At 44.2% G+C, this 26,579-nt stretch overlaps 2 protein-coding genes across 6 annotated transcripts in view; one reads left to right on the forward strand and one right to left on the reverse strand.

The window, feature by feature from the left end:
* Positions 1–5,083, forward strand: part of KY (kyphoscoliosis peptidase) — a 50,492-nt gene extending 45,409 nt beyond the window's left edge. For all 4 annotated transcript variants that reach the window (XM_031663751.1, XM_003895082.5, XM_009201687.4 and 1 more), the window contains one exon: positions 529–5,083. In XM_031663751.1, coding sequence (XP_031519611.1) covers positions 529–1,424 — 896 coding nt within the window. In that variant the 3' untranslated portion in view covers positions 1,425–5,083. The remainder of the gene's footprint in view (positions 1–528) is intronic.
* CEP63 (centrosomal protein 63) overlaps positions 1–26,579 on the reverse strand; it is a 177,774-nt gene that overhangs the window by 52,780 nt on the left and 98,415 nt on the right. The gene's annotated exons all lie outside the window — the stretch shown is intronic.

The following is a 26,579-nucleotide window of genomic DNA, read 5'->3' on the forward strand; positions in this document are numbered from 1 at the left end:
GGGAACTGCCCCACCCCAACCTCCTGTGCACAGTCTCAGGGAGTGAAGCCATTCTCACTAGTTTTAAGGACAATATGTTGACATGACAGTATTGACACTTAGATAGATGCTGGAGGGAGCAAGGTGAAAGCTAGACCTGATACTTGGGGGAGAAGGTGCCCCTCCTGCCCCATGACCCTCTCTGGACACAGGCAACCTTCATCTAATGTGAATCAAATGGGCAGGATGCACACATACCACTGGGGACAAATTTTTCTAGAGGCTCCTTAGCTTTCATTTATCTCAAAGAAAACTACCTGAAGGGAGTAGGGAACCCTTCCAGCGGTGCACTGCCACTGGCTGCTGCCGCGCTCAGTGAAGTCATATTGGGTGCTTGAAATGGACTGTGGTGAAAGTATTGACACCATGGAAATAGGCAAGCACTATAAGTCAAGACATTTTTCTCCCAGGGAGACAGTTGTTAAACATTTACCAGCACGTCAGCACATGCTGGACCCATCTCTGCTGACCCCGACTTTCTCTCCACAGTGAACGGGAAGGCCACGGTCACCATTGAGAGCTGCGCCCCAACACTGTTCATGTTCATGCTCAACGGCAAGCAAGAGCATGGGCTGCTGAGCCTCAGGAAGAATGGGATGAAGTTGGAGGTGTACCCTCCAACTATGGGCACTCACAAGCTGCAGATCTTTGCCAAGGGCAACTCCGACATCTACAGCTCAGTGCTGGAGTACACGCTCAAGTGCAATTATGTGGACATGGGTGTCCGGCTGCCTGCTGAGCTTCACCAGCCCGTGGGCCCCAGCTGGTTCTCGGAGCAGATGGGCATCATGAAGCCCTCCCACCCTGACCCTATCATCCACACCAGCGATGGGCGCTGCTCCATCAGCTTCAGCGTAGAGGAGGGCATTAACGTCCTGGCTTCCCTCCATGGGGATGATGGCCCCATCACTGAGGAGACACAGCGGCGCTACATCTTCCAGCTGCACTGGGAGAAGCGGACCGAGCTGAAAGTCCAGCTGCCCCATGCCGGCAAGTTTGCCCTCAAGATCTTTGTCAAGAAGAGGCAGGAACCAGGAAACTACATCTTCGTCTTTAATTACCTCCTATGCTGTGCCAACACCAAGGTGAACTGGCCCATGTTCCCTGAGAGCTTTGGCAACTGGGGGCAGGACAATGAGCTGCTGGAGCCTCTGTCGGGTGTGCTTCCTGCCAACCGGAACATCCCATTCAAATTGAAGCTGCATGGTATTGCCAAAGTCCTGGTAAAGGGGCAGGACACATGGCCCCTGACCCTGAACCACGAGGGCTACTGGGAGGGCAGCTGCAGCACAGCTGGCTGCCAGGAAGTCTATGTCATGGTGCTGGAGAATGCCAACCACAACTTCTACTCCTACATCCTGAAATACAAGGTGAATGCCCAGTGAGGCCTGTGCCCCGGTCTTACCCTCCCAAAGGGCCAAGCCAGACCTCCCCAGGGAGGGCTCAAGGGAAGTGCAGGGAGCCCTGGACACCACTGAGTCTGCATGAAATCCCTTCTAGGCCTCTGCCTCAGTGTCCCTCCTCTGAAACAGGAGCTGTGATCTTTGTGTTCCGAAGGCTTCACTCAGGTGTGGCTGTGACTGAGGGGACAGAAGCAGTGGCTCTTTAGAAGAAAAAGGTGCTATGTAAATCTAAGGTATTGTAAACTGTACACCTGCATCCAGATGCCCCTTCTCGTGTTAGTGCTGCTGTTGTTGTTGTTGTTGTAGGGCTGATGTGGGAAAGCAGGGATATTGCCCAGGTTGACAGCTTTTCACATGATGCTTAGAGAATTCTCTTCCGTGCCCAAGGGGACATGATTTGCAAGGCTGAGTTGTCCTTGAATCACAGAGCCCCTTTCAAGCAACATCACCATGCCTCTCGACAGCTCCAGGCCCCCAGGGAATCTTGGACTATTTTCTCCTCCCAGACCTGATCATCTTCCGCATCCTGCTGCTTCTTCATTAGCTACTTCTTGTTCTTCGAGAGCCCTAGTAAAAGGGTGTGGTGAGGAATCTAGCTGACCCACAACTGGCTGGAAGCTGATTATCTCCACCATCCCTAAGTATAGTCAGGAATGTGACAACCAGAAAGTTGTGAGGAGACTCCAAAGCAAAGAGCAGCCCATGCCCGCTGTGGCTGTGCAGGTGGGAGGGACACTGTCGGCAGAGCTGCAGCCTGTGTCTGAGGGTGTAAGACCTCCAGCTCTGCTCTGAGAGGAGTGCACAGGGTAGTTAGTTCAGTCTAAGGCCTGGAGTGCCCTCCAGGCCCTCGCAGAGCCTGGGTCTCAGGCCCCTGCCCCGCCTCCACAGGGAGCCTCCAGAGGCTGGCCAGGCCCTTGGGGAGCCTTGCAGATAGCCGTGAATAAGGACCTGGCCGCAGATCAGGTGAGTAGTGCAGTGCGGCAATGCCGAGGAGACTCACACCTTAACAGGGCTCTGCCTGCCCCCAGCGTCTCTACCAGCAAAGCCAGGGCTGGGAAGACTTCCAGCTGCACGGGAGCAGCTTTTGTGCCTGTCTCAGAGCAAACGTCCCATCCCATCTCCTTTCATCCCTTCTCTGAGAAGATACCCACCTCCAGTCTCACCTTGCATGGGGACAGCTGAGGGCCCCTTGCTTGCTCAGGCCAGACTGAGAGGCCTCGGCTGCCCAGCTGGCCCTCAGCAGCGCCTCAGGCTGCCGTTGCCATGGCAACGGAGGAAAGGCTGGCTTCAGCGAGGGCACATGAGAGGGAAAGGCGAGAGAGGCCCCACATGGCTACTGCAGAACCATCCTGGCACACAGACACACTCCCTGCCGAACTCCTGGATTCTCCAGCTCCATGACCCCTGGCTGTCTCAGTACCCCCCACCCCTGAGAGCCAGCACTGCCTGGTACCTCTCCCCACTGCCCCTCCTCAGGCCTCCAGGCTCAGCCACAGCCAGGGCCAGCTGGGACCCTCACAGCTTCCTCTGTGGCATTCACCCTCACATCCCTGTATCCAACAAATGTCCATGGGGTGCTTTGGTAAGTGCCAGATGCTTGGGCTACAGAGGTGAACAAAGGGGGCCTGGCCATCCAGAGCACAGGGTGAGGAAACTGCCAGGTGGCAGCAGCCTCCCTTGCCCAGGTCCTGACTGAAGATCCAGGCTCCGGACACTTCTGTTCATTATCCCACGGGATCCCTCCCCTAAAAGTCCCCACTGCCACCCAGCAGGGTGGCCTAGCCCAGAGCCAGCTCACAAAGGTGCCCATCACCCAACAGACCGGGGGCATCGAGCACAAGGGGTGTCGCCCCTGGGGGACTGAACTGCCCTGGGCTGGTCCTGCGCCCTCCGCAGTCTCTGCCACCGAGGCCACTCAGCCAGCCTCGTGTCACTTACACCTGAAAAATGCACAAAGGCCCCGGAGGCATAACAGCTATGCACCACCACAGGGAAACAAGGGGAGTTTTACACCCTGAAAACAGCCTTCTTGCACACCTCTGATTTTATGGGCTGAAAGAAATGTGTTTGTTTCATCAAAATAATAAGTGCCTTGGATGACGCATGTCACTCACTGGACCCCGCGCTGGCTGCCTCGCCTAGTCCTGCTGGAGACCCCATACCTTTTCGATATGTAATATAATTAATCAATACATCCTGGAGCATGCAGAGAATGCCACCCAGCAAAATAGGAGCTGTCCCCAGCACCAGAGAGGGAGGCCCCGCCTCTCAAAGCACCGCAGGGCATCGGCAAGCCCCTCCCTCTCATTTAACCAAGCACCCCCTTTGTAAAGACAGCTGTAGGCGCAGTCAGAAAATCACCTGCATTTCTTTCCACTGAAGTAAAAATACATGAAATGAAATCTAATCTTCATGAATTTTTACACGCATGCTGCTCAGGGTAGACATTCGGAGTTGCATTTTGAAGGCTTTTCTTCAAATCCCCATCTTTGTTTCCCGGGCGACGAGTCCCAGTCGCCGGCGGAATGGCACGGGCGCCCCCAGGTGTCCGAAGTGCGGAGCTGCCGGCTCTATACGCCGCGAGGCCGCTCTATCACCCGGCTTTTTACGCAGAACTTGAAAATGCTGTGGAAATGTTTATGTTAAAATCACTAGGTGCTTTCTCGTGGCTTCTCAGCGCTTCCTCATGGGTACACGGAGGACATCTTTGTCACGCACAAGCTGTGAAGGCATCCTGGGGGGCAACCTGGTGTGTTGAAAAGACAAGGGATGTGATGGGACGGTTTTGCCTGGAAATCACTTCTTGAAACAGAAGCACTGGACGTAGGACTGGATGGAACAGCTGTGACTACACTCATTACTATACCAATGAAGGATTGGAACCGATAAAACTCAGAGGGTATCTGCTTGCAATTCTCGGGATGGCAGCCCCCAGGCCACAGGGCAGAAGGGAACCGAGGGTGGAGGAGTGGTGGGCAGAGGCACTACCACCATGACTGCAGTTCACTTCTCTCCAGCTTGTTTCAGAAGTGCCACCAGCTCAGCTGGACTCCATTTTCAATCCGATTATGATCATTGTGAGTTCCCCATATGTTACATTGTCCTACCAGGACAGCCTCCTCACTGCCTGCTGAGATTAAAAGGAAATAAATAGACTAACTGAAGCATGAAGGATTTCGGCTAGACATAAAGAACTATTTCCTGTTGTTAAGCAGGAGGAACGAGTTGCCAAGAAAGTTTGTGAAATCCTCTTCTCAAAGGACTTGAAAAGGAGAAAAGTTTTCCCAGTCGTCTGAGGTTTTAGATGCCATGTTCACTAGAAGGAGTGGGTTTTCTCTTCTCGAAACCAATTAATTCCTGAGATATCCTGGTCTGTCTGCAGCAAACAGAGAGTTAACAGCATCACTACATCATTTGCTATTGGCAAAATTTTCAAAGATGGTGTGCCTCTATAGCCCACCTCGGTTTATCTTAGGTCTATAATTTCTTTTCATTTGGAGTAAGTAGTCAGCAATTGAAAGAGGTGATTACTTCTCATAATGTGTGCATTGAGTTGTGTGGGCCGGTGGCTGTTAAGTATGCTTTCCCCACGTTGTTGCTGGTGTTGTTTTTCAATAAAATTTATATTCATTTTTATCCAACAATGTAATTATTGATTCATTCTTATCATGGATCTCACAAGGTGGGGAGTGGAGAGAAACAGGAAAAACACTTTCATGTTCAAAGGAAGCCTTAGAAAAAAATCAATGTCCCAGCCAGTTGAATGTGACGGTGAAATGCAAATGGAATGTCGGGTAAATAGCTATTTCACATTAAAGAAAACATAATTAGGTTAGCTTCAGCCACTCTATGGCTCACATGCCTTTGAAGAACATGAAGACACTGTTTCTTTCATTGAATCTTGTTTAACTTGAAAATTTTAAAGTCAATCCTAATTTATTTTTATAGTGGGAGAAAAAAATTTACCAAAAATGCCTATCAGCCTACTTTTATTTTGAATGTATATAAATATGTATTTCTTGATATTCATATACATGCAGAAACTTTCCAGGGTTCACCTAAGCAGATTATTCATAAATTAGATATTTAGAGAAATACAGAAAATGAAAAATCCAGACATTTCTGAGAAGCTGCTGTAACCATGGAGACCATTCTCGTAGCTGTAGTGTGAAGGACAAAAAGAACTTGTGTTCCCAAATCTGGCTTCGTCATGTCTCTCGCTGCTAGATCCACAAAAACGAGGCCCAGCATGCTTCTCCTTAGGAAGGAGACCTGACAGCATATTAAGAGGAAGTCAGAAGAAACAGTCTTCCGCACAAAAGAAGGAGTAAGTCTTGAGTTATTAGAACAGTCTGAAAATGCCATCCCCAAAGCTGGAGTGAGTGACCTCCAACGTCCCTTCCAGTCCGGAGAGTTTGTGATGCCGTGTCTCTGTGAACAGATGCTGGCAGGCAGTGGGCCTGGGGTTGTCAGTTACAGAACATCTGAAGGGCCCTGCTGTGGAACAGCCGAAGGGCCCTGCTGTGTTAAGAGCCTGCCCCTGGAGCCCCTGGCAGACTGCACTGCTGGCTCCTCTCTTGCCTGAGGGCAAGGGGCTGGAGAAAGCCCAGCAGAGGGACCAAAGGGGAAGAACAGCCTCTGACAGGATGTTGCTTCTGTCTGATTTTGCAAGCAGAACTAAAGGAAACTGAAAGTTAACTGGAATGTCCTCTTTGGGACATCTCAGGCATCTCCGAGTCAAAAGATGCTAAACTGGAGTTACTTCTCTCCCTCAAATTACTCCCAACTCCTCCTGGGTCCCCAGTTCAGTAAATGCATCCCTATCCAACCAGATAACTAAGTTAGACTCATGGCAGTTACTGGTGATGAAACCCAGTCCCTTCTGGATGTGTCCCACCTCCCACCTGCTCTCCCAACTCCACCTTCTCTCCTTTCCCACGACCCGCTACAGTCCAGGTCCTCATCATCTCAGCTATACTGTCTGTGTCTTATACTTTCTATGGGGAGATGAAGCCTCTCGGCCCTATTACTGTCCACACTGGCCTCCCATTCGTATATTCTTATCACACCAGGATGATCAGGTTATTAAGACAAGGTTTCCAAGAAATCCTACCAGAAGCAGCTCACCATCTCTGGAAAGACATAATTGGTATTAGGTACTAGTGGGAAAGGTAGGTCTTCAAAGAAAAACTGGTTTTTATAGGGAATCGGGAAGAAGCCCTGTCTCCTCCTTTTTCTGTAAAGAAACAAGATGCCAAGGCCACCCAGTCAGCCTCGTGTCACTCACACCTGAAAAATGCACAAAGGCTCCAGAGGCATAATAGCTATGCACTACCACAGGGAAACAAGGGGCGTTTTACACCCTGAAAACAGCCTTTTTGCACATCTTTGATTTTACGGGCTGAAAGAAATGTGTTGTGTTTCATCAAAATAATAAGCACCTTCGATGATGCATGTCACTCGCCGGACCCCATACTGGCTGCCTCGGCCTACTCCACTACTGGGTGAGGGTATGCAGGGTAGCTCTTCGTACCACAGCCAGGCGGGGGACTCAACAGGGTGCAGGAGTGGAGCCCCACCTGCAGGTAAACAAGCTCCATCTCGAAGCCAGACTCTCCACATCCATGGCTTCCAGTCTATTTCCCTCCTGTCCTCCTGCACCAACAGCAGCACAGATCATATGTTCAGGTGGGCCTGTTGTATTCCCAGGAAAACAGATGCTGAGACACAGTAGGAATGCAAACAGTGTGCTGGAGGCAATACCTGTGGAAGGCAAAAGGGAGGGGGGAAGCAGGACGAGGCAGACAGAAGCTCAGACAATGGTGCAAGACTGACCAAGTCCCAGCCAACCCAACAGGGAGTTCCAAAACAAAGATTTTTATTAGAGGTATCTGGAGCTGTACAGAAATGGCCAAGCCCTAGAGAAACCATCATGCTCAGTCATTTGCAGGGGCTGCCTGGCAAAAGCTTGGTCTCAGTTCAAAAGCTCAGGCAGACCCTGAAGGTGCTAACAGCTGGAGACTCTCCGCTACCTACACTCCTTGCAGAGAATCAGCAACTTCTTCCAGAAGGGAGACCTGTGCAGCACACACAAGTTAACTTGCCTATGCTATGGAGGGTTCATGAAAGACTGGGTGAGGGTTCTATGTGTGGAGTCAGCACACCCAAAGCCGTCTGGGATCCGGCAGTCACTGAAGGGGCTTCACAAGATAGTTTGTGGAAGGGACAGGGGCTTCTACATAGGATAAACATGTACTCCAAGGGCCACCTGCAAGGTGCTGTGGACTAATTTGATGAAAGGCAGCTTCTTTCTTATTTCTCCTTCTCTCCCTCCTACCCCTGCCATCCAGGAAAACCTCAACACAACAGCCAAGAGGATTGTTCCACGCTCCACTCTTATTTAAAACCGACCAATGGTTCCCCATTGCTCAGGGATGAGACTAGACCCTCACTCTGGCCTCATACTGCTTTCTTCACTTTGTGTCCTATGACTCTCCCTGAGAGCCCCTTAGAATCATCAACCATGTGACACCAGGCAGGCCGTGTACCTCCCACCAGCGTGCTTTATACGTGCTGTCCCTTCTAGCCAGGACGCCTTTTCCTGCCTGAGGAAGCCCTGCCTGGCCTTCGTGGATCAGGCCAGCCCACCACTCTGTCAGACCTTCCTAGTCCTCCCACTGCCCAAGCCATGGGGAATTATCTGCCCATCTTCCACGTTCATGTCACACTTTGTCACTCATCTGTTAAGCCAGAACCTTCTACAAGATTCTGGGATCGAGGAAATACTTGGAGGTTCTGCCCCTTGGATGTGAATTCCTTGAATACATATGCTTTGGTTCTGCCCCTTGGCACACAGTAGGTGCTTGGTAAATGCTTGGCAAGTGTTTCACTGGGAAAACTAAGAGAGGTTAGGAAGACAGGGCCAGGGAAGTACTATGACCCAGCAGTCCATAACCATCCACTGAGCATTTGTCAACGCATGTTCCCATTTCACCAGGGCTGGCCCGTGTGCTTTGTGTCCAACTCTGGAAGCCACATCCTGGACACTGAGGAAGTAAACTCAAGATTCTCTCAGAGGAGGGCCACATCGTGGGGTGGGCTGGGAATGTGGGGTGGAGTAACCACCCTGGAGGAGGCTGAGGATGCAGCTAATGGTGGTCTTCAAAGGAAGAGGCCCTTTACCAAGTCCAATATCTAAAAGAGGACACATACTGACTATTTGGAAGATAGAACAAATCCTGAAAGTAGGACTTGGTCTTCACTAGAGAAGGATGGCCATCCTGTCTGTAAAGGTGGGTAGCAGAGGGTGGTCAGGGATTCTTTGGCTGTGAACAGTTTTAATGGAATTTTCTTTCCTTTATCTAGATTTGTTCCTGCTCCAAATTTCCCCCATGGCCCTGTTTGAAGATTATATCACCTAAGCTTGATGCTTCTGTTTAACCCAGAGTGACATAAACATTTAGCTGAGGGCACCTGCTGATCCCACTCCCATCCAAACAGAGACCAACAAACAACGGGAAAGCTTCTAAAGCCCAGAAGAACCTGTTTTCTCAGGAAAGAGCTGCAAAATGGCAAATACAGCTATTTAGGGTCTAAAGGCATAAACATTTTCTACAGCAAAGCCTAAGTATGTGGGACTGTCTTGAAGCCCGTTGATATACTGGAAACTAATGCTCCAGGGAACACTCGAACTCGTGGTTTCTTTGAGCACAGTTATCCTCAAGGCTGGTCCTCTGAAAAGGAGCCCCTGCAGGACGAGGTATAAAAAAGACAAAGAACCACGAAGTGCTTGGTGTATCCAGTGGCAACGCCAAGCCATGAAAGTTTGAGAATGAGAAGGCCACCTAGACAGGGCCCACCAAGAGATTCCCTCTCTCCAATTAAACCAGCACGCTAGACGTTTAGTCATCATTGCCTGGGGTACTGGGTTTAGACAGATTCTGAGGCCATATCTGGGCTCAGTAGGAAAGAGGGTCATGACTAGCTAGTGATCCGCAGACAATGAATTGAAGGGTAAGGTGTGCCATGTATTTGCCAATCCCATCTTAAATGTAGCCAAATCAGGGCTCAGACCAAAATAATGAAGGAGACTGTTCAGTCCATTCTCGCACTGCTAATAAAGACATACCAAAGACTGGGTAATTTATAAAGGAAAGAGGTTTAATTGACTCACAGTTCAGCATGGCTGGGGAGGCCTCAGGAAACTTACAATCATGGCAGAAGGGGAAGTAAACACATACTTCTTCTCATGGCAGCAGCAAGGAAAAGTGCTGAGCAAAAGGGGGAAAAGCCCCTTAGAAAACCATCAGATCTTGTGAGAACTCACTCACTATCATGAGAACAGCATGACGGTAACCACCCCCATGATTCAATTACCTCCCACTGGGTCCCTTCCATGACACGTGGAGAATATGGAAACTACAATTCAAGATGACATTTGGTTGGGGACACAGCCAAACCATATCAGAGGCTATTCAGACCAGTGGGGAGCACTGGCTTCCCATAAGCTAGCCCATGGACTGACAACCAGTCAGCTTTCAAACCAAAGGTCTCAGGATGTGCTGGGGGCCTCCTGACCTCCCTTGAGCTCCAGGAGGATTCCACTCAATATGCATGCCACCCAGCTCAGAGGACACAAATGCGCACAGGCATATCAACTTCAGGGAGAAGGAGCCCAGGCTGAGTGTGTTTGCTCTTTTATCTCCATGATTAAACAGTGCCTTGCATTTAGAATAAGTGATCGGTAAATTTTTGAAGTGAACATTGCCTTGTCATTTCAAAAACAAAATGATAGATCTCGGGGTTGTTTACATGGCTGTTGACCAAAACAGCTGTTGAGTTACAACATCCTAAATAGTCATTTCCTTCTTTTGCTCAACTAGGAAAGCATATGCACAGCAGTGTGCTCCGTTGCCCCTGTGGGAAATGTATATTTACAGAAAGAGAAAAATTGCCACCTGACTGGGAGTGCTCATGGTGTTTGCCTCTGGGAAACAATCAGGGCATAGGCAACCAATCGATGGGAGGAGTGGCGTTCTTCTCGAGGGAATCCACCCGCCCTAAGCATGTGCCGAGATTGCTTTGTTTCTAGCAGGAGGAATGGCTGATTGCCTCTGTGACACAAGGAATCAGCCATCATTTCGCCCCAGCTGTGCAGGGACCAAGGCAGTGACGTCCCCCTTTATGGTGGCAGGGGCAGCTATGGAGAGGCTGGTGGCATGAAGGCAGAGGGGCAGCCACAACTGTGAGTACACAAGAACAGCTGGGCTGCATGACTGATGAACCGCAGATATTAGGAGTGGGGAGCCCCTGGCAGCTCCCATCTGGGGAAAGGATGGTGGTGAGGAAAAATGAGGAAGCGTTTATTTAAAACAAAATGACAGCGGGATTACAGATTGCCTAGTGAACACTTTGCTCATACTTATATTTGTATTTGAATGTATGTGAACACCAAGGAGATCTGGAAATTAACATCCACCATTTTATTGTATTTAAAAAGTTAAATGAAGCCAAGATACTGGCAGCACTTGAAGGCTGTCTCCTCCTCCTATGCCCTTTGGGATAGCCCCACCCTAGGGACTGGGCAAGCATGGGCACCATGAACCTTTTGGTATTCATTTCATGAGTATCAGATCCCCTTCTCCATCTCCCAGGAGCCACACAGTGGAGAGAACACGTTAACCTGATTGTGGGAGGGCATCCACTCTGGCAGTAAAAGCTTCACTTGACATTTTTAAAGCTCAACAAGAGTGTTAAAGTCTATCTTTAAAAGAAGAAAATGGGCTTCTTTCTGGGAAGATGGCCTCTTAGCCACTGGTCCCCTGTTTGACTGAAATCTGTCTTGTGTGGTCAGGAGCCATTAATGTATGATTGAAGCCTTGAGTTTTCCTCTATACACATTGATTTCACTTGGAGAAGCTCTGTGGACCCCTCCTCCTCCTCAGTGTTGGCTGTCATGAGGGTGGGGAGGCCTGTGGCTCAGCCCCTGTTTGACAGCTGGTAGGAGAGTGTGCCAGCTAAGAGCACACACTTGGAGCTGACCGCCTGATTCCTAACCCCAGCTCTGCCCCCTCCCAACTGATTTGTGCAAATTACTGAACCTCCCTGTTTTTGTTTCCTCATCAGTAAAATAGGGATACTCATAGCACCTACTGTGTACACTTCTTATGGGGATTAAATGAGCTAACATATGGTACAATGACTAGAAAAGTCCCTGGCACATAGTAAGTACTCAGTAACTTTTGGCTACCATCACGACACATCAGTCACTGTCAGCATGATGAGGATGACACTGATGTGCTGCTCCCTAAGGAATCCAAAAGTCTCAAGCTCCTCATAAAATTGTAGCAATCACTGATTTCAATGCAGAAATCCCATATCCAATATGCAACCACCCAGTCTTTCCTAGAATCCTTCCAGGGACCAGGAGTTCTCCACTCCATGAGGCAGCCGTCCACTACTGGACACCTATTTTAAGGCCTTACCTATACAAAACTGCCTTAAATTAGGGCAGCTGAGCCAACCCACCCACTAGGCTCAGTGAGTTGTCTATTATATGCTGGGACAATCATGTAGTGGGAGTCCCAAGTCACCAGTACAAAGCCTGGCTCTAGTCTGAGGGTTCCGGGGACTGGGTAGGAGCAACTGCAATATACTCAGACAAGGAAGGGAGCCCAAAGAGCAGACAAAAAGACAAAGAAAACCTCCCACTCGAGACAGCTGTAAATCAACATATGAAACCACATGAAGAAAATTAATGGTTAAAAAATTAATGAATGGTTTTTCAAAAATACAATCTGCATACTGAATGGTGAGACCACCTCAAACCCTGACGTTACTTAACTCCCCAAACCTGGCTGTCTGACTTTGGTCCTCAAAGCAAAAACTGGAGGATATCACTCTGAGAAAACAGATCAACCCAAGAAAAAAGGCCTACAGGTACCATCGGTGACCACCACCCCAGTGAAAAGACCAGCACCCCATTTTCCCATCTTTGGGAAGCCAGTCAATTCTTCCATACACACACACACACACACACACACACACACACACACACACCCCACAGTTTGCAGATAGCATTTGTGGTTGTTTGAAAAAATGTCCATGAATTCTTTGGTGCTCCTACATTCAAAAGATAGAGCCTAATTCCCATGCTCTTAAGTGGAGGCCATACTTAGTGATTCTCTTCTGACAAATAGAATGTGGTAGAAATGAATGATGGTGTGTGACACTCAAGAGTAGGATATAAAAGGCATTATAGCCACCTCTTTATTTTCTCCGGATCACTTGCTCTCAGCAAATCCAGCTGCTATGTTGTAAAGATGCTCGAGCAGCCTCTGGAGAGGCCCACATTGTGAGGAACTGAGTCCTCCTGCCAACAGTCATGTGAGTGAGCTATCTTGGAAGCAGTTCCTGTGAGGATTTTTGCGGCCCTGGCCAGCTTCATGACTGGAACCTCATGAAAGACCCAGAGCCAGAACCACCCACTTTAGCCATTCCTAAATTCCTGACCCCAAAAAATTGTGAGGTCATAAAAAACTTATTATTCGAAGTTGCTAAATTTGGGGATAATTGTTACACAGCCATAGATAGCTAATAGAGCATTTTAATATCTTAGTCTTTTTTTTTTTTTTTTTTTGAGACAGGGGCTGGCTGTGGCTCTCTTGCCTAGGCAGAGTGTAGTGGCATGATCTCAGCTCACTGACACCTCTGCCTCCCAGACCTAAGCCACCTTCCCACCTCAGCCTCCCAAGTAGCTGGAACTATAGGCATGTACCACCACACCCGACTAATGTTTTTTGTGTGTGTGGGAGGGGTTTTTTGTTTGTTTGTTTTTGTTTTTGTTTTTTTGTAGAGATGGTGTCTCACTCTGTTGCCCAGGCTGGTCTCGAACTACTGAGCTCAAGCACTTCGCCCACCTCAGCCTCCCAAAGTGCTGGGATTATAGGCGTGAGCCATTGTGCCTGTCCTGTATCTCAATATTAAAAAGGACTTTGAGAGGACCTCCAAAGATCCCCAGACCTGAGGAAAATGTCTGACCTACAGGAGCTCCACAAAGAGAATGATAACACCAGCAAACACTGTCACCGTGCCTAGTTTGTGCCGGAATCCGCTGAGAATTAAATTATTAAAGACATAATTCAATGAATTTCCCAAGAGACAAACAGGTCCTCCAGAGAAGAAATAAAGCAAGTAACTTGCAACAGATCAGGAATCAGAATGACTTCACACTAGCAATGCTGGAAGCGAGGAAACAGTGGCGCCATACCTTCAACATTCTGCAGAATAATTTCTAACCTAGAGTTCTATCCTCAGTTAAAATCTCAATCAAGGGTGAGAGTAGAATAAGAACATTTAGAAACATTCAAGATCTCAAAGAAAATCTGCCTCTCATGAGCCATTTCTCTGGTGGAGTGCTCCACCCAGTGAGGGACAGAGACCAAGAAAGAGGTCTGCTTGGAACCAGGAAGCTCCTTCACACAGAAGAGACAAAGGGAATTCCTAAGAGGATAGTAATAGGATGTGTCTGGAGAACAGCTGTGCAGTGAACAGGATGAACACAGTCCAGACAGGAGCAGGGCAGACCCGTCCAGGAGGCATGTCATAGGGAAAAATAAAATGGGACTGATAAAGTGGTTACCTGATGTAGTTGACATTATTGAGGGAATTGTATAGTGCCATTAAGGACTTTAGAGGACCATTTGGTGAAAGGTATGCAGAAAACTAAGCAAATGCAAGCTCCATGGGGAAAAGTTGTACAAAGAAAGTAAATGTAATTGTAGTGTGCTATATGTTGACATTTACATGGCCATAATAATGTAAATGCCAAGTATTGATGTGTTAGGCTCTGTGTTTGGACGTCTGAAAGCCATTCCAGCCCCATTCTCCCTTTCCCATCTTCTACTCTAGAGTGAGCAAATTCCCACTTTCTCTTAATAATGCTTGGTAGATTTTTGTGGAGTCTTGCATATCTTTTATTAGATATGTTTCTGGGTATTTGCAGGTGTATTTTTGATAATGTGGTAAATGGTATAAATTTTTAAGTTCATTTTCTAATTGCTTATATCTAATGAGTAGAAATAGAACTATTGTCATGCATTGACCTAGTATCCAATTATCTTACTAAATTTACTAATTAATTCTAATCATTCATAGGGAGGTCCTTTTGGATTTTCTGCACACAGAATCATGTTGCCTGTGAAAAATTATTTTTTTCAACTTTTGTCTTAGGTTAAGAGGTATATGTACAGGTTTGTTATATAGGTAAATTGAGTGTCATGATGGTTTGGTGTACAGATTATTTTGTCACCCAGGTGATAAGCATAGTACCCAACAGGTATTTCGATCCTCACTCTCCTCCCACCCTCCATCCTCAAGTAGGCCCCAATGTCTGTTGTTGCTTTCTTTGTGCTCGATCTTTAGCTCCCACATATAAGTGATAACATGTGATATTTGGTTTTCTGTTCCTATGTTAGTTCACTTAGGATAATAGCCTCCAGTTCCATCCATGTTTCTGAAAAGACATGATTTGATGCTTTTTTATGGCTTCATAGTATTCCGTGGTGTATATGTACCATATTTTCTTTATTCAGTCTACCATTGATGAGTATTTAGGTTGATTCTATGTCTTTGCTATTGTGAATAGTGCTATAATGAACATATGCATACATGTGTCTTTATGGTAGAACAGTTAATATCCCTTTGGGGATATACCCACCAATGAGATTGCTGGGACGAATGGTATTTCTGTTTTAAGTTCTTTGAGAAATCATCAAATTGCTTTCCATAATGGCTGAAATAATTTATATTCCCACCAGCAGTGTATAAGCATTCCCTTTCTTCCACATCCTTGCCAATATCGGTTATTTTTTGACGTTTTAATAATAGCCATTCTGACTGGTATGAGGTGATGAATAAGTATTTTTTTCTTCTCTGTCATTCTACCTTTTATTTCTTTTCCTGATCTGATTGTGCTGGGTAGAAGTAATGATGGTAGTAGGTATTATTTTCTTGTTCCCAATCTCAGGGTGAAAGTGCTCAGTATTTCGCTATTCCAGATGATGTTAAACAAAACTTGCATGCTTGGAATAAACTCAGCTTGGTCATAATAGATTATTCTTTTTATATATCACTTCTTATAAATCATTTGATTTGGTCATAATTTGTTTAGGGTTTTAACATCTATATTCATAAGATAATCTGTACTTTTCTTTTTTTGAAATGTCTTTGTCAGATTTGGTTTCAAGGTTATGCTGGTCTTATAAAATGAGAAGAGAATTATTTCCCCTTTCGTCATTCTCTGAAAGAGTTTGTTGTGTAGGCTTATTTCTTCCTTAAATATTTGGAAACATTTACTGGTGAAGCCTGATATTTTTGTTGTAGGAAGTTTTTCAATTAAGGATCAGTTTTAAAATTATATATGACTCTTCAGATTTTCTATCTCTTCTTGTGTCCATTTTGGTATGATGAGTTTTTAAAAGAATATTGTGCTTAAATGTTTACAGTTGTTGCCAGAGTTGTTTATGCCTTTTTGTTAGTGTCTGTAAGATCTGCACTTGTTTGCTTAGTATTTTTATTCCTGATATTTGCAATTTGTATCCTTACTTTTTTCTCAATAAATCTAGTCAGAGGTTCAGTCAGTCTTATTAGTCTTTTTAAAGAACTAACTTTTGATTTTGTTGTTTTCTCTATTGTACATTCATTTTCTTTTTTTTTTTTTCTTTTTTTTTTTTTTTTGAGATGGAGTCTAGCTCTGTCGCCCAGGCTGGAGTGCAGTGGCCGGATCTCAGCTCACTGCAAGCTCCACTTCTCGGGTTTATGCCATTCTCCTGCCTCAGCCTCCCGCACAGCTGGCACTATACTACAGGCGCCCGCCACCTCGCCCGGCTAGTTTTTTATGTATTTTTTAGTAGAGTCGGGGTTTCACTGTATTAGCCAGGATGGTCTCAATCTCCTGACCTCGTGATCCGCCCGTCTTGGCCTCCCAAAGTGCTGGGATTACAGGCTTGAGCCACTGCGCCCGGCCGTATTTTCTAATTTATTGATTGCTACTCTTCATAGCTTCCTTCCTTCTATTTTCTTGAGGTTTAATTTGCTCTTTCTTACCTAACTTTTTAAAATAAGTATTTAGATCATTTATTTTCTCAATGCTTTTTTTTCTAAAATATAAATTTAAAGTTACCAGTTTCCCTGTGAGCACAACTTCAATTGCACACCAAGAGTGTGATCATTTCATGATCATTCAGTTCAAAATATTCTCTACTCTCAATTGTGATTTCTTTCACCCAAGTGTATTTACAAACGTATTGCCTAATTTCCAAACACTTAGGTATTTTTTAAAATACCATCTAAAATTTATTTCTAGTTTAATTCTACTCAGTCAAGGATTATTTTAATAATTTGAATTTGTTCAGCATTTCTTTGTGTCTCAACATATGTTTAATATTAGTTTTATATTTATTTATTTATTTATTTATTTTTGAGATAGAGTCTCGTTCTGTCACCCAGCCTGGAGTACAGCTGCGCTATCTCTCCTCACTGCAACCACTGTGCCCTTGGTTCAAGCGATTCTCCTGCCTCAGCCTCCTGAGTAGCTGGGATTACAGGTGCACACCACCACACCCAGCTAATTTCTGTATTTTTAGTAGAGACAGGGTTGTGCCATGTTGGCCAGGCTGGTCTCAAACTCCTGGCCTCAAGTGATCTCCCACATTGGCCTCCCAAAATGCTGAAATTACAGACATGATTACCACGCTCAGCCAATATTAGTTCTAATTGTATTTGAAGAGGGACATATTCTGACATTTTGGGATGGAATCTTCTTTATATATCCATTAATTCAAGTTTGTTAATCTTGTTTCTCAAACCTCTTACATCTTTTTTGTTGTTGTTGTTGTTGTGAGACAGAGTCTCACTCTGTCGCCCAGGCTGGAGTGCAGTGGCCGGATCTCAGCTCACTGCAAGCTCCATCTCCCGGGTTTACGCCATTCTGCTGCCTCAGCCTCCTGAGTAGCCAGGACTACAGGCACCCACCACCTCGCCTGGCTAGTTTTTTTGTATTTTTTAGTAGAGATGGGGTTTCATCGTGTTAGCCAGGATGGTCTCGATCTCCTGACCTCGTGATCTGCCCGTCTCAGCCTCCCAAAGTACTGGGATTACAGGCTTGAGCCACCGCGCCTGGCCAATCTCTTACATCTTTACTTAGGTTTACTGAGAGAGATGTATTAAAAACATCCACTGCCTTTTTTTTTATAGGGGGTCCATTCCAAGATAGCTGAATAGGAACAGCCCTGGTTTGTAGCTCCCAGCGTGATCTACGGAGAAGACAGGTGATTTCTGTATTTCCAGCTGAGCTCTGAAGAGAGCAGTAGTTCTCCCAGTACAGTGTTTGAGCTCTGAGAACGGACAGACTGCCTCCTCAAGTCGGTCCCTGACCCCTGTGTAGCCTAACTGAGAGACACCTCCCAGTAGGGGCTGACAGACACCTCATACAGGCAGGTGTCCCTCTGGCACGAAGCTTCCAGAGGAAGGATAAGGCAGCAATATTTGCTGTTCTGCAACCTCCGCTGGTGATACCCAGACAAACAGGGTCTGGAGTGGACCTCCAACAAACTCCAACAGACCTGCAGCTGAGAGACCTGACTGTTAAAAGGAAAACTAACAAACAGGAAGGAATAGCATCAGCATCAACAAAAAGGACATCCACACCAAAACCCCATCTGTAGGTCACCAACATCAAAGACCAAAGGTAGATAAAACCACAAAGATAGGGAGAAACCAGAGCAGAAAAGCTGAAAATTCTAAAAACCAGAGCATCTCTTCTCCTCCATATGATCACAGCTCCTTGCCAACAATAGAACAAAGCTGGATGGAGGATGACTTTGACAAGTTGACTGAAGTAGACTTCAGAAGGTCGGTAATAACAAACCTCTCCAACCTAAAGGAGCATGTTCTAACCCATTGCAAGGAAGCTAAAAACCTTGAAAAAAGGTTAGAGGTATGGCTAACTAGAATAAACAGTGTAGAGAAGACCTTAAATGACCTGACCATGGCACGAGAACTTCGTGATGCATGCACAAGCTTCAATAGCCAACTTGATCAAGTGGAAGAAAGGATATCAGTGATTGAAGATCAAATTAATGAAATAAAGCAAGAAGACAAGATTAGAGAAAAAAGAGGAAAAAGAAATAAACAAAACCTCCAAGAAATACGGGACTATGTGAAAAGACCAAATCTACATCAGATTGGTGTATCTGAAAGTGACAGGGAGAATGGAACCAAGTTGGAAAACACTCTTCAGGATATTATACAGGAGAACTTCCCCAACCTAGCAAGGCAGGCCAACATTCAAATTCAGGAAATACAGAGAACACCACAAAGATACTCCTTGAGAAGAACCACCACCAGACGAATAATTGTCAGATTCACCAAGGTTGAAATGAAGGAAAAAATGTTAAGGGCAGCCAGAGAGAAAGGTCGGGTTACCCACAAAGGGAAGCCCATCAGACTAACAGCAGATCTCTCGGCAGAAACCCCACAAGCCAGAAGACAGTGGGGGCCAATATTCAACATTCTTAAAGAAAAGAATTTTCAACCCAGAATTTCATATCCAGCCAAACTAAGCTTCCTAAGTGAAGGATAAATAAAATCCTTTACAGAGAAGAAAATGCTGAGAGATTTTGTCACCACCAGGCCTGCCTTATAAGAGCTCCTGAAGGAAGCACTAAACATGGAAAGGAACAGCCACTGCAAAAGCATGCCAGATTGTAAAGATCACTGATGCTATGAAGAAACTGCATCAATTAACAGGCAAAATAACCAGCTAACATTATAATGACAGGATCAAATTCACACATAACAATATTAACCTTAAATGTAAATGGGCTAAATGCCCCAATTAAAAGACACAGACTGGCAAATTGGATAAAGAATCAAGACCCGTAAGTGTGCTGTATTCAGGAGACCCATCTCACTTGCAGAGACACACATAGGCTCAAAATAAAGGGATGGAGGAAGATCTACCAACCAAATGGAAAGCAAAAAAAAAAAAAAAAAGCAGGAGTTGCAATCCTAGTCTCTGATAAAACAGACTTCAAACCAACAAATATCTAAAGAGACAAAGAAGGCCATTACATAATGGTAAAGGGATCAATTCAACAAGAAGAGCTAACTATCCTAAATATATATGCACCTAATACAGGAGCACCCAGATTCATAAAGCAAGTCCTTAGAGACCTACAAAGAGACTTAGACTCCCACACAATAATAATGGGACTTTAACACCCCACTGTCAATATTAGACAGATCAATGAGACAGAAAGTTTACAAGGATATCCAGGACTTGAACTCAGCTCTGCACCAAGCAGACCTAATAGACATCTACAGAACTCTCCACCCCAAATCAACAGAATATACATTCTTCTCAGCACTACATCACACTTGTTCTAAAATTGACAACATAATTGGAAGTAGAACAGAAATCACAATAAACTGTCTCTCAGACCACAGTGCAATCAAATGAGAACTCAGGATTAAGGAACTCACTCAAAACCGCACAACTACATGGAAACTCAACAACCTGCTCCTGAATGACTACTGGGTAAATAACAAAATGAAGGCAGAAAAAAAAGATGTTCTTTGAAACCAATAAGAACAAAGACACAACGTACCAGAATATCTGGGACACATTTAAAGCAGTGTGTAGAGGGAAATTTATAGCACTAAATGCTCACAAGAGAAAGCAGAAAAGATCTAAAATTGACACTCTAACATCACAATTAAAAGAACTAGAGAAGCAACAGCGAATACATTCAAAAGCTAGCAGAAGGCAAGAAATAACTAAGATCAGAGCAAAACTGAAGGAGATAAAGACACAAAAAACCCTTCAAAAAATCAATGAATCCAGGAGCTCATTTTTTGAAAAGATCAACAAAATTGATAGACCACTAGCAAGACTAATAAAGAAGAAAAGAGAGAGGAATCAAATAGACGCAATAAAAAATGGTAAGGGGGATATCAACACCGATCCCACAGAAGTACAAACTACCATCAGAGAATACTATAAACCCCTCTATGCAAAAAAAAAAAAAAAAAAAAAAAAAAAACACCTAGAAAATCTAGAAGAAATGGATAAATACCTGCACACATACACCCTCTCAAGACTAAACCAGGAAGAAGTTGAATCTCTGAATAGGCCAATAACAGGCTCTGAAACTGAGGCAATAATTAATAGCCTACCAACCAAAAAAGTCCAGGACCAGACTGACTCACAGCCGAATTCTACCAGAGGTACAAAGAGGAGCTAGTACCATTCCTTCTGAAACTATTCCAATCAACAGAAAAAGAGGGAATCCTCCCTAACTCATTTTATGAGGCCAGCATCATCCTGATACCAAAGCCTGGCAGAGACACAATAAAAAAGAGATAATTTTAGACCAATATCCCTGATGAACATTGATGCAAAAATCCTCAATCAAATACTGGCAAACCAAATCTAGCAGCACATGAAAAATTTTAGCCACCACGATAAAGTTGGCTTCATCCCTGGGATGCAAGGCTGGTTCAACATATGCAAATCAATAAATGTAATCCATCATATAAACAGAACCAATGACAAAAACCACACGATTATCTCAATAGATGCAGAAAAGGCCTTTGACAAAATTCAACAGCCCTTCATGCTAAAAACTCTCAATAAACTAGGTATTGATGGAAAGTATCTCAAAATGATAAGAGCTATTTATAACAAACCCACAGCTGATATACTGAATGGGCAAAAACTGGAAGCATTCCCTTTGAAAACTGGCACAAGACAAGGATGTCCTTTCTCACCACTCCTATTCAACATAGTGTTGGAAGTTCTGGTCAGAGCAATCAGGCAACAGAAAGAAATAAAGGTATTCAGTTAGGAAAAGAGGAAGTCAAATTGTCCCTGTTTGCAGATGACATGATTGTATATTTAGAAAACCCCATCATCTCAACCCAAAAACTCCTTAAGCTGATAAGCAACTTCAACAGAGTCTCAGGATACAAAATCAATGTGCAAAAATCACAAGCATTACAAGGCTGGGTGTGGTGGCTCACGCTGGTAATCCCAACACTTTGGGAGGCCGAGGTGGGCAGATCACCTGAGGTTGGGGGTTTGAGACCAGCCTGACCAACATGGAGAAACCTCATCTCTATTAAAAGACAAAAAAAATTAGCCAAACACAGTGGTGTACGCCTGTAATCCCAGCTACTTGGGAGGCTGAAGCAGGAGAATTGCTTGAACCCAGGAGGTGGAGTTGCTGTGAGCCGAGATCGCACCATTGCACTCCAGCCTGGGCAACAAGAGCAAAACTCCATCTCAAAAAAAAAAAAAATCACAAGCATTCCTATACACCAATAACAGGCAAAAAGAGAGCCAAATCATGACTGAACTCCCATTCACAATTGCTACAAAGAGAATAAAATACCTAGGCATCCAACTTACAAGGGATGTGAAGGACCTCTTCGAGGAGAACTACAAACCACTGCTCAACGAAATAAAAGAAGACACAAACAAATGGAAGAACATTTCATGCTCATGGATAGGAGGAATAAATATCATGAAAATAACCACACTGCCTAAGGTAATTTATAGATTCGATGCCCTCCCCATCAAGCTACCAATGACTTTCTTCATAGAATTGGAAAAAACTACTTTAAAGTTCGTAGGGAACCAAAAAAGAGCCCGCATAGCCAAGACAATCCTGAGCAAAAAGAACAAAGCTGGAGGCATCACTCTACCTGACTTCAAAATATACTACAAGGCTACAGTAACCAAACAGCATGGTACTGGTACTAAAACAGATATAGAGACCAATGGAACAGAACAGAGGCCTCAGAAATAACACCACACATCTATAACCATCTGATCTTTGACAAACCTGACAAAAACAAGAAATGGGGAAACGATTCCCTATTTAATAAATGGTGCTGGGAAAACTGGCTAGCCATTTGTAGAAAGCTGAAACTGGATCCCTTCCTTACATCTTATACAAAAATTAATTCAAGATGGATTAAAGACTTAAATGTTAGACCTAAAACCATAAAAACCCTAGAAGAAAACCTAGGCAATACCATTCAGGACATAGGCATGGGCAAAGACTTCATGACTAAAACACCAAAAGCAATGGCAACAAAAACCAAAATAGACAAATGGGATCTAATTAAACTAAAGAGCTTCTGCGCAGCAAAAGAAACTACCATCAGAGTGAACAGGCAACCTTCAGAGTGGGAGAAAATTTTTGCAATCTACCCATCTGACAAAGGGCTAATATCCAGAATCTACAAAGAACTTAAACAAATTTACAAGAAAAAACAAACAACCCATCAAAAAGTGGGCAAAGGATATGAACAGACACTTCGCAAAAGAAAACATTTATGCAGCCAACAGACACATGAAAAAATGCTCATCATCACTGGTCATCAGAGAAATGCAATCAAAACCACAATGAGATACCATCTCATGCCAGTTAGAATGGCGATCATTAAAAGGTCAGGAAACAACAGATGCTGGAGAGAATGTGGAGAAATAGCAATGCTTTTACATTGTTGGTGGGGGTGTAAATTAGTTCAACCATTGTGGAAGACAGCGTGGCAATTCCTCAAGGATCTAGAACTAGAAATACCAATTGACCCAGCGATCCCATTACTGGGTATATACCCAAAGGATTATAAGTCATGCTACTATAAAGACTCATGCACACATATGTTTATTGCGGCACTATTCACAATAGCAAAGACTTGGAACCAACCCAATGTCCATCAATGAGGGACTGGATTAAGAAAATGTGGGACATGTACACCATGGAATACTATGCAGCCATAAAAAAGGATGAGTTCATATCCTTTGCAGGGACATGGATGAAGCTGGAAACCATCATTCTCAGCAAACTATCACAAGGACAGAGAACCAAACACCACATATTCTCACTCACGGGTGGGAGTTGATCAGAGGGAACACTTGGACACAGGGCAGGGAACATCACGCACTGGAACCTATAGGGGGATGGGGGACTGGGGGACGGATAGCGTTAGGAGAAATACCTAATGTAAATGAGAAGTCGATGGGTGCAGCAAACCAACATGGCATATGTGTACCTACGTGGCAGACCTGCACATTGTGCATGCCCTAGAACTTAAAGTATAATTGAAAAAAAAAACCATCCACTGTAGTTATAATTTCCTTTTCCTTCTATTTCTTCCAGGTTTTTTTTCCCTGCGGCTGTATTATTAGTGGCATATAATTTAGAATTTGATATCTTCTGACAGATGGACACTTTATCATCATTAAATCTCTCCTTTTTTATTTGATCATGCTTTTTATCATAAAGTCTGCTATTTCTACTTCTGGTTTAAAAAAATGTTTTCACCATGAATGTGTATTGAGTTCTGTCAAATGCTTTTTCTGCATCTATTAAAGTGATTATATAATTTTTGTTTGCTTGTTTGCTTGTTTGTGTTTTGAGACAGAGTTTTGCTCTTGTTGCCCAGGCTGGAGTGCAATGGAGTGATCTCGGCTCACTGCAATGTCCGCCTCCTGGGTTTAAGCAATTCTCCTGCCTCAGCCTCCTGAGTAGCTAGGACTACAGGCGCCCACCACCATGCCCAGCTAATTTTTGTATTTTTTAGTAGAGACAGGTTTCACCATGTTGGCCAGACTTGTCCCGAACTCCTTACCTCAGGTGATTCACTCGCCTTGGCCTCCCAAAGTGCTTGGATTACAGGTCTTAGCCACCGCATCTGGCCTATGTAATTTTTTATTTCATTAATGTGGTATATTGATTTCTTATTGCTGCTGTAACAAACTACCAGAGAGCTAGTGACTTAACACAAATTTATTGTATATTCAGAAGTACAAAATGAGGTTCACTGGGCTCTACTCAAGGTGTTAACAGGACTGTGCTCTTTTCTGGAAGGTCTATGGGAGAATTAGTTTTTGTATTTTTTACAACTTCTAGAGGCTGCCTGCATTCTTTGGCTCACAGCCACCATCCATCTTCGTAGCCACCAATGGCCGGTGGAGTCTTTCTCATACCACATCACTCGGATACTCTTCTGCCTCCCTCTTCCACACTTGGGTCTCTGTGATTACATGAGGCCCAACTAGGTTAATTCAGGATAATCTCCATATTTTAAGGTTAGCTGATTAATTACATTTGCTACCTCAATTTCCCTTTGGCACCTTAATTTCCCTTTGACGTGTAAGATAATCACAGGTTGCAGGGATTATTAGGGCATAGACATTTTTGGAGGGCTGTCGTTCACATGTCGTGAACTCTGTTTTTTCTTAAATGTTACATCAACCTTGAATTCACATGAGATAAACGCCATATGGTTATGATGTATTCAGTTTGTTCTTTATTAATAGACTTAATTTGCTAATATTTTGTTAATGACTTTTGCATTTGTGTTCATGAGGAATATTTGTCCATAAATTTCTTTTTTAATAATGTCTTTGTCAGCTTTTGGTATCATGGTTTTGCCAGCCAAATAGAAAAAGTTGAAGGGAATTCTCTTCTACTTTCTTCATGAATTTAGTTATGGTTGGTATTACTTCTGTTTGTCTGTTCATTTTTAAACAGCTTTACTGGGATGTAAATTTTAGATCATAAAATTCACCCTGTATAAGTTCACATCTTAATAATTTTTATAAATTCTTAGAGTTGAAGAGCCATCACCACAATCCAGTTTTAGAACATTTCAATCACCCCAAAAAGCTTCCACATAGCCACCCACAGCCCCAGGCAACCACTACTTAACAGATTTGCCTTTCTGATTTTATATAAATGGATTCATACAATATATAATCTTTTGGCTTCTTTTACGTAGTTTGTTTGTTTTTTGTTGTTTTTTTTTTTGAGGCGGAGTCTCACTCTGTCACCCAGGTTGGAGTGCAATGGCGCAATCTCAGCTCACTGCAACCTCTGCCTCCCAGGTTCAAGCGATTCTCCCCTCAGCCTCCCCAGTAGCTGGGATTACAGGCACCCACCATCATGCCCAGCTAATTTTTGTATTTTTGTAGAGATGGGGTTTCACCATGTTAACCAGGCTAGTCTCAGACTCCTGACCTCAGGTGATCCGTCCACCTTGGCCTCCCAAAGTGCTGGGATTACAGGCATGAGCCACCACACCTAGCCCTTAGTGTGTTTTAGTGTTTCATCCATGTTGTAGCATGTATGAGTACTTCATTCCTTTGTATTGCTATATAGTATTATTTGCATGGATATACTATTTTTTATTCATTTACCAGTTGATAAACATTTATATTTTGACTATTATGAGTAATGCTGCTATAGACATTCAAATGATGTCTTCATATCAACCTACATATATGGATATATATTCTCACTTCTAGGTACCTAGCAGTAGAATTACTGGGTTGAATATACAAAGAACTCTTACCCTTTCAAAATAAGAAAATAAACAACCCAATTAAAAACTGTGCAGAAGTTTTGAATATACATTTCACCAAAGAAAATATATGAATGGCTAATAAGCACATGAAAAGGTGCTCAACATCTTTAGTGATTATGGAAATGCAAATTAATACCACAATGAGCTATCAGTACACACCCACTAGAATGGTTATAATCTAAAAGACTAATTGCTATCTAGCATTGGTGAGGTTGTGGCTAAACCGAAACCCTCAAATGTTGCTGATGAGAACGTAAAATAGCTTAGCCACTTTGGAAAACAGCTTGATATTTTTAGAAGTTAAACACAAACCCAGCAATTCCTGGGAAAGCACATTATTCCCGGGAAAGTGCAAAAACCGACTCTGTATAAGCCAAACCTACCCCAAGGACAACATATAAGTTACCCTGTAAGGTTCTCATTTACTGGTTGCAAATTTTATGTATGGTATTGCCTTATATACTTCTTATAATACATGAAATCACACTATGTGTTGTTTGTGAATATGTATACATACAAAAACACGGTTGTCAAGTGTTAACACCATCACCAGGATAGCAGTTGTTTCTGCTAAAGAAATGGTGTGGGGGCCAGGTGCAGTGGCTCACACCTGTAATCCAGCACTCTGGGAGGCCAAGGCAGGTGGATCACGTGAGGTCAGGAGTTCGAGACCAGCCTAGCCAACATGGCAAAACCATG

The sequence above is a fragment of the Papio anubis genome, chromosome 2 (assembly GCF_008728515.1).
Source record: "Papio anubis isolate 15944 chromosome 2, Panubis1.0, whole genome shotgun sequence".
In the NCBI taxonomy this organism is placed as follows: Eukaryota; Metazoa; Chordata; class Mammalia; order Primates; family Cercopithecidae; genus Papio; species Papio anubis.